Raw genomic sequence first — 12,526 nt, forward strand, 5'->3', positions numbered from 1 at the left:
ATTAAGACAAAGTACAAAAGAAACACAAACGACGATATTTATCTACAATTAAAGAATTAAGTGTAAGGCACATAAAAGGCAGAGGCAAACAAAACTATTCAGCTTTGGTTTAAAAGAACTGATAGTTGTAGCAGACTTGACGTTTTCTAGGAGCTTGTTCCAGATATGTGGCACATTAAAAACCGAACGTTAGCTTCTCTGTTTAGTTTTGACTCTGCAGGGACATAAAACTGACCGGTCCCAGACGACCTGAGAGGTCTGGAAGGTTCATAATGTAGCAGAAGATAATAAATGTATTTTGGCTCTTAACCATTCAGTGCTTTATAAAGCAACAGTAGTATTTTGAAATCAATTCTTTGGCACACAGGAAGACAGTGTGTTAAATGTCTGAGAACTGGAGTGATTTGATTCACTGTCTTGGTCGTGTAGAGAGGACATGTGCAGAAGCATTCCCAATCAAACTGTTGAAGTCTTGCAGGAGAAATAGGTTCCCGTGTACCTGCTCAACATTTGTTGGAGCGTAACAGCATCTAGTTAAGATTTTTTACAAATGTTAAGAATGTTATTTAGATAGCATGTTGTTTGGACAGATGCTAGGTTCATTGTTTACTTGATATTCTAGTTTCTTTGAGGGACTATATTGTTCCCTTTGCACTCTTGTGTGACTATTTGCCCTGTTGTTTGTTGATTAGGTTCATGCTTACTCTGCTTACTCCGATGTCATACTTGTAAGCGTCTGCTAAATGCCTACATTGTAAACTGTAACTGACATGGGTAGCAAGTCATGTTGTCATACAAAGTGAAAACCAAACCATGTACAAGTGGAACTAAATGGACCCTTACGGTAGTTTTGCAGTACGTTTGGTTCCATTTTACACCATTTGTACACTCTTTGGACTTAGACCACTATGGATTTTACAGTGTATGGACTTCTAAACACTATTACAGTAAGCCCTGTACAGTAACATCATTGCATGACTTAATTTGTAAGAACAATAACTGAAAGATGCTGTTTGCATAAGTATTCAACACCTGTGCTCTCTGGAAGTATCAAGTTTTCACAATAAACTATACAATAATAGTAAATCATTTTGACCTTACGAGGATACAATTGGCCTCTACCTGTGAAACATTAATATAGCTCACATTTTATGGATAAAACACCCAATCTGAAGGGAAGATGTGAAAATGAAGACCAAAGAGCTTTCGTAGGACTTTAGAGATAAAATAATTGACATCCACAAATTAGGTAAAGGTACAAAAAAAAACTGGATAACCCAGTGAGTAAGGTTGGATCATACTTATACTTTACATACAATGCATTATAATCTGCTTATAACACTGTATAATTATAGTAAGCACTCGTACAGTCATTATGCTTTTTAACAATAATCAAAACATAATATTATAAAGCACTTTATTGTATTATAATACTTCATCACACGCAGCAGTGTGAGTGTAACTTTAGGACACATGATGCTACTGTACACTGAGTCTTTGTATCTGACACAAAGACACTGCAGGAGTGATGACCTGAACCCGACCCCAGGGTAGAGATGAGTGAACTAGGCCAATGCCCGTTGGGAACGCATGCAGCACCGGTTATGCAATACCCGTTGTACCCGTCTGTCTGACTGTGTCCCCTTCATGCCCATATATTATGGAGATCTCTGTCTGTCTGCGTACCTTTCATGCCCATATATGGAGTTCCGTTGTCAGTCATGCCCAAATTTGGAGACCAGGCCAGGCTATGATGTCCGTACATGTTGACTTCATGACACACCATATACTCACTCACTCACTCGCACACATAGATTTGAATACATTATGGAAGGATGTGGACTGGATGGTGTATATATTATATCTATTAATGCACGGAATCTGTGTGTTTGAACCAGCGGCCGACCAGAACCAATACTCCAAACATCTCTTTGTCTGATTGTCTGTGTCCCATTTAATGAAGTCGGCACAACCTAAGTTCAGGGGGGAAGACCGCACCTGATAACAATGCCTAGCTTATCTCCTCCCTCAAACCAATCAAATACATGACCTTCACCAGCCATTCTTGATCTATATCTCGCATGCCTCCACCAAATCATTCTCCCTTTTTCTTGTGTGCTCTCCGCTATCCTTTCCTTTAGGCTCCTGACGGGGGACGCCGCTCAGCCATATGGACTCCAAAATAAATACTCGGGGTTCATTTCCCTGGAACCACCAGCGGAACGGAACCTGCTTCTGGATTCCCTTGCGCTCTGTCCCCATCCCTAAATCCCCTCACCCCTTCACCCCCTTGCCCCCTCACCTCATCTTCATCCCCTCACGCCTTCACCTCACTCACTTCTCACCCGCCAACCCCTGATCCCCTCATTCCTACATCCCTCAAACAATTTTCAAGAAATTCCATGTTGTTTCTATCTTCAATAAATACAACCCAATCCGATTGATTGTTTGAAGGTGTGGTCTTTACAAGTGAAATACCCATATGCCGTATGGAGATCTTTGTGTATGTCTGTCTGTCTGTCTGTACGATTGTATGTGCGGCCTCATCCCTTTTCAATACTATTACCTGCCGTGGTCAGCACCTCATCAACACAGCTGTGCGCTCCCTCCTCTGTGTTTGCCTGACTTTCACAAAACAGACACCAGTCCAGGACTTGTCATTGTATCCAAACTGACTGTCCTCAACCCATTCTCTCCTGACGATTCCTCTGTATGTATGTCATTGCTATATAAACCACTCTCTACTCTATTCTACCTCCCAGAAACAATGTCGAGTCAGACCTCTTTGTCTACACAGAAACTGTGTGAAGTAAACTGTCTCAGTGATAAGGATAAGACTGATTCTTTCTCACACGTGTCAACTTTACGTTGTTCTCAAAAGAGAGTTTTCTGTTGTTTTTGGGGTCCAGTGTGAGTTCACAAACAAAACGCGATAACCAGAATATCCCCTCCTTGATCTAAAGCTTCCTTTTCTCTAATCAGTTGGAGTCTCCTCCCATTTGTTCTCATTGATGAAGGTCTGGTCTATTTCCTTCTGTTTGCTGTGTCTGGGCCCAGTGTGAGTTCACACACACAACACATCTGACGATAAGTGAGTGCACTTACTCTCTAGTCTAGGTGAACATTCACCAACCTTTCCATCTTCAGCTCTGTTGTATAGTACCTTTATTAGAAGGATAACCTCTTGAGATGTGTGTCATCTCGTTTTCTAGAGGGTCCTTGAATACAAAATACAAACAGCGCAATAGACAAAACAATACAATAAGTGCATCCATGCATACTATACATAAACGGGACAAAACAAACTTGACAAAACAAAACAAAACAAAACAAAAGCTCTCTGTTGTCTTCATCTCATTGTCTCCACCAGGAGACTATGTTTTCGTTCTCGTCCTTCCGTGTGTCCACCAAGCTAACATTGGTCAAGCTTCACGTGACACGTGACAATATGTTGAAAGGGTGTGCTTTGATTGGCTAGCGAGACGCATGACGAAATAGAGTCCTATGAATAGGTGTGTCACTTCAAAAGATCATTTATATCTTTTGAAGTGAGGTAAGACAGGATTAATCAGGAATAGTACTGGCGGAGACCTGTGCTCTGAGGAGCACATTTTCTAGTTTCTTCATGTCTTGATTTATTCTGTTCTACAGAAACCTTTGTGACAACACCTTGAGGAGTTCTTCTTTCTCCATCTGGTAGTGACTTGTCTTCCAAACATCGAGGAGCTCCTGCAGGGCGGCGCCTATCTCTTTGCCTGAAGTGATGCCCATCTTTTTCAGATCGTGGCCGCTAACAGGGAAGTGTGGTTTGGCCCATTTGCAGAGCTCTGCCAGCAGCGTGTCCTCCCCTTGATACTTGAGCAGCTCGCACACTTTACTCTCAGAGTCCAAATCCCGACTGTCGATGATGAAGTCAGTGAAGGGTTTGAGGCTGCCGGGGTAATCCTGGCTCTTCTGAAGCTCTTGTCTGTGTTTTATGAGGAAGAGAGCCAGAGCCTTCTCCTTGTTGGAAACCTTCAGACGCATGTCCATTACCTCCTCTATGTCCACAGAGCAGTGGAAAAGAGCAGCCAGGACCGTCATGGGTTTGGGAGAGTGGTCCTTGGCACGCTGCCACACCCGTTTCAACTCTTCAATGTCACCAAGTGGAGGTAAACCGATGTATTGGGGCAATCCCAGATCATACATGACCTCCACAAGATGAGCACCGTGGCTCCCGACCACAATCTTCTTGAGTTCTGTCCAAATACGCTCTCCTGATACACCTGCTAGGCCATGGGCATTCTCCCTGATGGCCTGCAGTGTCCCAGGCTCATGGTCACCCGGCTCCAAGGCCACTCTGCCGTAGAACCTGAAATACCGCAGTATTCTCAGGTAGTCCTCTTGGATCCTACGCTCAGCACTGCCAACAAACCGAACTGTACGGTTCTGTAGGTCTTCATATCCATTGAAATGGTCATATACGGTTCCATCTAGCCCTAAGAACATGGAGTTGATGGTGAGGTCTCTCCGCTCGGCATCTTTCTGCCAGTCAGTGGTGAATTCTACCTCGGCATGTCGTCCATCCGTCTTAACATCCACCCGCAACGTGGTAACTTCAAAGTTCTCCTTGTGCAGTCTAGCCGTAATGGTCCCATGCTCCTCTCCTTTGTTGTTGATCATCCTGATCCCCGCTGTCTGGAACATGGTCTTCATCTGCTCTGGGGTGGCTGTGGTGGCGAAGTCCACATCCTCTGGACGTTTCCCAGACAGGAGGTCCCTTACAGCACCCCCTGCTATCCTCAGCTCAAAATGGTGCTTCTGAAACAGATCCGCAATGCCATCCAGGCCATCTGTCAACAAGTACTGAAAATGACCGGTTTCCAACCGCATGCTGAAGAGCCAAACAGAACTTGACCTGATAGTCATACTCATACATTATTTATATCCACAAACTCTCCCAAGTTGGTGCGTCACCCCTACAGTGTATTGTGATGATGTCATGGTTGCCATGGTAGCAGAGATCAAACACTTTTTTGTCTCCGCCGTGGTTCCTAGGGACGAGCCGTCTAGCAGAGGGTCTGTGTGTGTTTGTCGGTGGCTAAACTTGCGAACCAGGGAAGTTAATCCCAGAATAGCCGCAGACAGATTGACAGACACACAGACACACAAACGCTCAACTAGATGGCTCATCCTCTAGGTGCCATGCTGCAAAAACACTTTTAATATGTCCATGATGTTCATGTTGTTTTATATTTTGGTAACCGTTTTGTAAAAGTAATAGGCCCCAAGAGGCCGTGGTTTACAGTGATATAACAGCTAAGGGCGTTCTCAAGTAACTCTTAAAGTAAAACATAAACATAAAACAAAACATGTTCAAATTAAACAAAATGCACCTGAGGGTGCAAACCCTGCCCACCCAACTTGCTCTGTCTCTCTGTTTGTTTTTGTTCATCTTTATTTATAGAGCAACCCCAAAACTTTGGCACACTACTTATGCCACAGTTTTGGCGGCATATGCACGAGACTCATATGTCGACCGGCTTCATTGGGAATGGTGTGCCTGCATTTTGCTAAGCGATATAGTTTAGATATTTTTTTTAACAATATATGAACCTTTTCTTTTTTTCTCTATTTTTACTTGCGACCAAACAGTGATCAAGGGGGCCAAGAACTGGACAGGGGCTGAGATTAACAGGTTAAAATACTCTGTATCAGTGAAGCCCACCGACTGCAGCACATTTACCTATTTCTGTGGATTTCTGGCACCATATTGCATTTGTAAGGATTTTCTTATCTTTGCTGGGCGAAAGGTAAGAGGGGAGGTTATGTTTTCGTCCCGGGCTGTCTGTCTATTTGTTCAGGACTAATCTCTGAAAATGTTGGATCAAGCAGTGCCAAGGTTCTTTAGCGTGCTGCCTGACAGCTGCAGACAGTGCTGATCTCTTCGAATGGCCCGAGAAGGCCAACACTCTTTTTCATATAAAATGCAATGATGAGCGTGCAGTGGTGTAGTCTAGGGTTTTGTGTAACCCATCGCCAGTAATAAAGTCTGACATCCACATGGAGCCATGCCGTTATAACCAGAGATTCAAAGTAAAGTAATGCCGTTGTTTTCTTTCTTTTGTGCGAACATATATCCATTTTGTGAATTTATGAACTGTCCCACCATCCGTCCATATTTGGGCAAGACCTGTGTCACCAACAGAAATTCAGAAAGCCAAGACATTATTATTAGCTGCCAGTTCACGCCTGATGTTGTGTGACTACTCCCCACTCCCCAAGGTTATGTAAATACTGTTTGTGCATCATCTGCATAATTATTGTGACACATTTAGTTGTTTCCATAATCTGAGCCAGCGGGGGCGTGTAGATTCTGAACAGAAGGAGCCCCAGGGGACTAGGGAACCTTAGGGGTTCAAATCTACTGTGGTGCATCCGGCTTGCCGAACGTCCATACAAACACAATTGGCCGTATAATGTCCTCCAAGCTTTTACGGTTGATCGGATAAAAATGATGTCATGGTATTTTGAATAATAAGTGGACACAGGGACAACACATATCCTGTACCCAAAATAGGCACTCAGTGCTTGTCTAATATATCACTATTATCTATTATAACACTCTCTACCTGTGTGTGTGTGTGCGTGTGTGTGTGTGTGTGTGTGTGTGTGTGTGTGTGTGTGTGTGTGTGTGTGTGTGTGTGTGTGTGTGTGTGTGTGTGCGTGTGCGTGTGCGTGTGTGTGTGTGTGTGTTTTCCCAGGTTCCAGTCCTATGTCTCATCTGATGTCCCGGCCTAATCGGCAGCAGGGAGACACCAGCAGTTTGAGAGGTAAGACAACATTCTTCTTTTGGCTCTCGCTTGAACTGGTTCAGGTCTAAATCGAGGCTCAAGGAGTTTTATTGTCATACCATACAGTCAGGCACGGAACGAAATGTGTTACCCAGGTCCTGATCATGGCAGAATAAATTACACTTAAGCACTACATAAAACACAACATAATACCTATATTGCAAATAAAGCAATTGCACTTACCCACCGAATGATCCCTATATCTCTGCCCGTCAGACCCTGCATGGCAGTACGGACCAGGGTTTCAGGAGCTAAAAGCCGAGGTGACAGAGGTACCTGCTCCCGATGGCCCCGAGGACACTACAGGTCTCTCTCTCTCTCTTTCTCTCACTCTCTCTCACACACACACACACACACACACACACACACACACACACACACACACACACACACACACACACACACACACACACACACAAACATAGCCGATCTACAAGCTCCTGCAACGCATTGTGAGCTTGTAGATCAGCTATTTTTGTTGCTTTTGTCTGACACTGTAGTGTAGCATGACGTACTTCTTCGCGGAAAAACGGAAACAGTCGAAATGTGGAGATACTACACGTTTACTAGCCCGATAGCGACAATAAGCATGGTACAACAACAAAAAATGTCAAAATTTAAGCACTTCTGTGTAACCATCTGGACAACAATTCACTACTTTGGCATCCTGGCCACTCAGAAACCCCCCCCCCATCCGGCCATCTCTATCTGACCCTGCAAACATGACACTCCCCCCCCCGCTGACAGCCTCAAAGCAAATACTGCTATTAATACTGCAGCATTTGGGGCGAGAATACCTCAGTCGTGCCAAAGTATGAGGGACCGTCCCCGAGTTTCATGTGTGTCTTGTAAATGTGAGTCGAGGGGCGCCCCCTTAACAAGGATGTCACACAGGGATAAACTATTTGACCCTCCAACAGCTGGATTAGCCACCCCATGATGTTTCATTTTGAACCTGTTGAACATCAAGTGTGTGTGTGAGATCTTTGGCCATCTTTGGCCCCCCCAAAAAAAAACTGAAACGGCAGCAGATGAAAGCTCATGGGAGTCTCTCAATTTCTGAAGACGCTATGCCACAAAGAGTGGTAACATGGTAATGGGGGGTATTTATAATGCCTACTAATATCTAAAACTAACTCCAGCGCCCGTGGGTATTTTAGGAAGAGGTAAATATACAGCGCTCACCTTATCGGTTTCCCAACCACACTGAGAGGCTTGAAGTGCTGGAGAGCAGTGTTGATTTTGTCGACTAAAACTATGACGAAAAATGTTCGTCGACGACCTTTTTTCACCTACAGTATGATGACTAAAACTAAGACTTAATATACTGACAACTCCGTCAAACAAACAAATAACAAAACAAATAAAAACTAGATTAAGACAAGTCATTTTATGTTTGGTTGCGCTCGGGTGTTGCGCTCTGAAAATAGCCGATCTACAAGCTCACCGCTGCGAGTTTGTAGATCGGCTATTTTCAGCATGCAACCAAGTGTAAAATCAGGTATTACGATGCCATCAAGGCATTTTTGTCGACTAAATCAACTGCAGATTTAGTCGACTATAATCTTATGGTATTTAGTCGACTAAAACTAGACAAAAACATTTTAAATGACTGAGATACAGTATGACTAAAACTAAATGGAATTTCATTCAAAAGACTATGCCTAAAACTAAATGCTGCTGCCCTGACAGGGGGGCTGACTCAGAGAGGAGGCTGGGGTTAACAGAGACGTCAGGCACCATAGCGTCTAGGACAGTGGTGCTCAAACTTTTTCTGTGCCCCCAAATTGATATGTATTTGGCCGCGGACCCCCATCTCAAAATATGTTGTTGCAGGGACCCCCCCAGAAGCAAAGATTTGAGTTACAAATGTTTGTTTGATAAAAATATATATTCAAAGACTTACACACGTTTTTTCACGATTTTTCTAAAATAGCAGATCTACAAGCGTGTAGCTTGCATATCTGCTACTTTTGAATAGCCAAAGTATACAATATGGATAAAGGGGTTAAAATGATAGCTATATCAACCAATCCCACTTTGAGAACCAATGGTCTAGGACACCAAACGGGTGATGAGAAACGATCACCTCGCCGTGTCCCTCATCACGTCTCTGATCTCCCTTCTTCTCGCATAGGCTCTATGCACAGCAGACATATTATCACTTCCTTCACAGGTGTTACCATGATACTAATGAAGGCTCTGTTCCATTTAGTGTAGCACAGTGGTTTCCACAACCCCCATAACTCCGCTATTTTCAAAGAGCCTATGTATAAAATAGAGCTAAAGTGGTTCATGTATGTTTCATAATATCATAATTTATATCTGACAAGTAACTAGTAACTAAAGTTTTCAAATAATTGTAGTGGATTAAAAGTACAATATTTGCCTCTGAGATGTAGTGGAGTAGAAGGAGAAGTACTGAAAATTGGAAATACTCAAGTAAAGTACAAATACCTCAAAATTGTACTGAAGTACAGTACTTGAGTAAATGTACTTAGTTACTTTCCACCACTGCTCTGTTCCAATGTTAACCAACCTCCCCCCCCCCCTCCCTTTGACCCATCCAGGCTGTGGTCAGCTGGTTTCAGTGGGTGAGCCCGTCGTTCACAGAAAGGCCGACACGATAGCCGGTAAATATGGCGTGTGGATGCAGGACCCTGAGGCTCAAGCCGGATCCCCGTACGGGCCCAAGATGCTGTGGCGTATCGACACCGTGGGCTCTGAGGTCCGGCAGCTCTTTGGATACGAGGACATGGAGCAGCTCTCTAAAGGCTTTCCCTCTAAGGCAACTATACAACCTTTTCTGTGCTCTCTAAAACCAGTGTTTCTCACTATTTTCTCTAACCATTTAAAAGTCAAGGACGCCCAAATTGATATGTATTTGGCCGTGGACCCCCATCCGAATTTATTTCGTGCCAGGGACCCCCAAGAAGAGAAGATTTGTGTTAAACAAATTCAAATGTATGCAAAAATGGCCAATACTTTAGCTGCAAGCTTGTACTATTTTTGTAACGGACACATTTTGCTGGGGACCTCCTGGAACCCCCCAAGGACCCCCCCATTTTAGGACCAATGCTCTAAACAACCAATTGCACTATATGTGAATGGTGTGCACAACACAGTAGTAACGATCCAATAATAGTAGCACTAATGATGTAGTGTTAGAATGTCCACTGGACTGTGACAGGCCTGTAACTCAAGCTAGGCAATTAGGTGTTTCTGATAGCTTAATTACTTTACACTGCGTATCGTCTCTGTCGCGTGGAAACCTCATATGTCCAAAAATGTTACATTTCAGGATTCAAATTCATACAAATGTGTCCGTGGCAAAGACTTGGTCCTGGTCCGTGGAAAATTTCTGATTTACACACCATTTTAATGATCTCATTTTGATTGAAGACCCAATTACTGAATGTCAAGTCTCCAGATTTTCTTCAGAATATGTATGACTCTGATTTACTATGACACTATATATGACACGAGTCCTACTAGTCCTACTAAGGCTACCGTTAAGGCTGTGTAGTATGAAATACAATTGGCTCTATTCACAGCAGGCACATTATCACTTCCTTCACAGGTGTTACCAATGATACTAATGATGGCTCTGTTCCATTTAGTGTAGCACAGTGGTTCTTAGACTTCTCATAACTCTGAGAGTGTACAAATGGAACCAAATGGACCCGTAAGGGTCCATTTGGTTCCATTTGTACACTCTCAGAGTTACAGACCTGTTATATGGTCATTCAGGGCTAGCTCTTAATGTGTTTCTGGTAATATTGTTGTCCACTGTATGTCCGGGGAAAACTCAATAATTTTGACCAAAATGTCCACCACAAGACAGCACGGTGATGACCCCTGACACTGTATCTTCTCCCCATGAAGGTGTTGCTGTTGCCAGAGGCCGTGGAGAGCACCGGGTCCACCCTGTACCGCGGCTCCCTGTACTACCAGAGGCGCCGCAGCCGCACCATCCTCCGCTACGACCTGGCCTCCGAGAGCATCGCGGCCCGCCGCGACCTCAGCCACGCCGGCTTCCACGGCCAGTACCCTTACTCCTGGGGAGGCTACACGGACATCGACCTGGCCGTGGACGAGCAGGGCCTGTGGGCCGTCTACTCCACCAACAAGGTCAAGGGAGCCATCGTCGTCTCCAAGCTCGACCCCCACAGCCTGGAGGTGAAGAAGAGCTGGGAGACCAGCATCCGTAAGATCGCCGTGGCCAACTCCTTCATCATCTGCGGCCGGCTGTACACCGTCGCCAGCTACTCCTCGCCGAACACCACCATCAACTACATGTACGACACGGAGAAGAGCCAGGGCAAGGCGGTGGCCATACCCTTCAAGAACAAGTTCCGCTACAACAGCATGATCGACTACAACCCGGCCCAGAGGAAGCTCTTGTCCTGGGACAACTTCCACATCGTGTCCTACGACGTCCGGTTGGGGGGCGGCCAGCAGTAGGCCAACTGATGAGGCCAAAACAGGCTTGAGAGACACTGAGAGGAGATGGCGACGGGCCAGATTCATCCCACGCGACTGGTCACGCCGAGTGACGGGCTCTCAACTGCTCCCGCTTCAAAGACTCATAGCTTCAGAGCACCTACCTAGTAGGCCTAGTGGTTAGAATGTGAGAACATCGATATCCATTTGTAGATTTTAGCCTAACTACTAAAACTCCAGAGTGAGATCAAGTTTATTGAAGAACGGGACGACTCCACCCTTCCCCTCCCTATACCCACCCATCCCCCCAAATGGTGTATTTTATTTTATCCCCAGTGGGAAGGCTTTTACTGTGGCGCGGTCCGCAAGCGTGTATAATAGAATAATTATTTTTCTACTGTGTTCACACCAGGTGTATGTTTTTATGGTTTTCTTGTACAACTTGATGAACAATGACATTAACATTTGATATTCCTTTGGCAAAAGGGGGATTCTGACTGTATAAAATCTATACTGCAAGCATAATTCGTTAAAGTAACCTGTGATGTACCAAACAACCTTCTCTGCCTACCTAAAACGGTAGACATGTTAATGATCCAACTATAATACTGCTCTCACACTCAGCATGTCTTGAAATGTTACATGTATCTCTGTGCAACATAGTCATCACTAGGTAACATTTAAATGAATTGTTAAATAAACTTGTTCCTAAACTTTGAGCAGTGTCTGTTGTGTGTGGTACTCGACACTTTGGAGTAGAAGTCCTATAAAATATGCGTCAAGGAGCTTTCCAGCATCTTGCACTTTCAGTAAACTGAAACTCCCTTGTAGACTTCTAGTGATCACAGGGTTGAGAAGAAATGGATTACATGTGACAGTAATCAGTTACAATTAAAAAAAAATATGTAATTAAATTGAAATAATTATTCATCTAAATGTTGGTGATAAAAGGCTTGCCTACGTATATATGACTTATATTAATATAACATTGTCCTCAGTCAAGAATTTCCTGTCCATTTTGATACTTGGTCCAATCAAAACATGACAACTTTAATTGAATAACAGTAAAAACAATGCTAACAGTCAACTTTTGAGTACTCAGTTTGTTTTTGTGGGGTGCATACACAGCATCTAGTTTTAAGACGTTCTTTTCGAGTATCGGGGCCTATTTCACGAAAGCAGAATTAGGGGTTAAACCTGGATTTAACACCTATCCTGTCTTAATTTAGCCAGGATTAGCAATGAATCTG

At 44.0% G+C, this 12,526-nt stretch overlaps 2 protein-coding genes across 2 annotated transcripts in view; one reads left to right on the plus strand and one right to left on the minus strand.

The window, feature by feature from the left end:
- The window catches only part of myoc (myocilin), a 17,125-nt gene extending 5,130 nt beyond the window's left edge, over positions 1-11,995 (plus strand). The window contains exons 2-5 of the mRNA XM_084066605.1: positions 6,744-6,812; positions 7,050-7,139; positions 9,404-9,621; positions 10,719-11,995. Of these exons, the coding sequence (XP_083922731.1) occupies positions 6,744-6,812; positions 7,050-7,139; positions 9,404-9,621; positions 10,719-11,297 (956 nt within the window). The 3' untranslated portion in view covers positions 11,298-11,995. The remainder of the gene's footprint in view (positions 1-6,743; positions 6,813-7,049; positions 7,140-9,403; positions 9,622-10,718) is intronic.
- LOC311052414 (CCA tRNA nucleotidyltransferase 1, mitochondrial-like) lies at positions 3,646-4,908 on the minus strand (the record flags this gene model as incomplete). The annotated part of the gene is made up of 1 exon (XM_084067380.1): positions 3,646-4,908. The coding sequence occupies one exon, from the start codon at positions 4,906-4,908 to the stop codon at positions 3,646-3,648; it is 1,263 nt and encodes a 420-aa protein (XP_083923506.1).
- Positions 11,996-12,526: the final 531 nt, after the last annotated feature.

This window comes from Gymnoscopelus microlampas (assembly GCF_963454915.1).
Source record: "Gymnoscopelus microlampas genome assembly, chromosome: 9".
In the NCBI taxonomy this organism is placed as follows: Eukaryota; Metazoa; Chordata; class Actinopteri; order Myctophiformes; family Myctophidae; genus Gymnoscopelus; species Gymnoscopelus microlampas.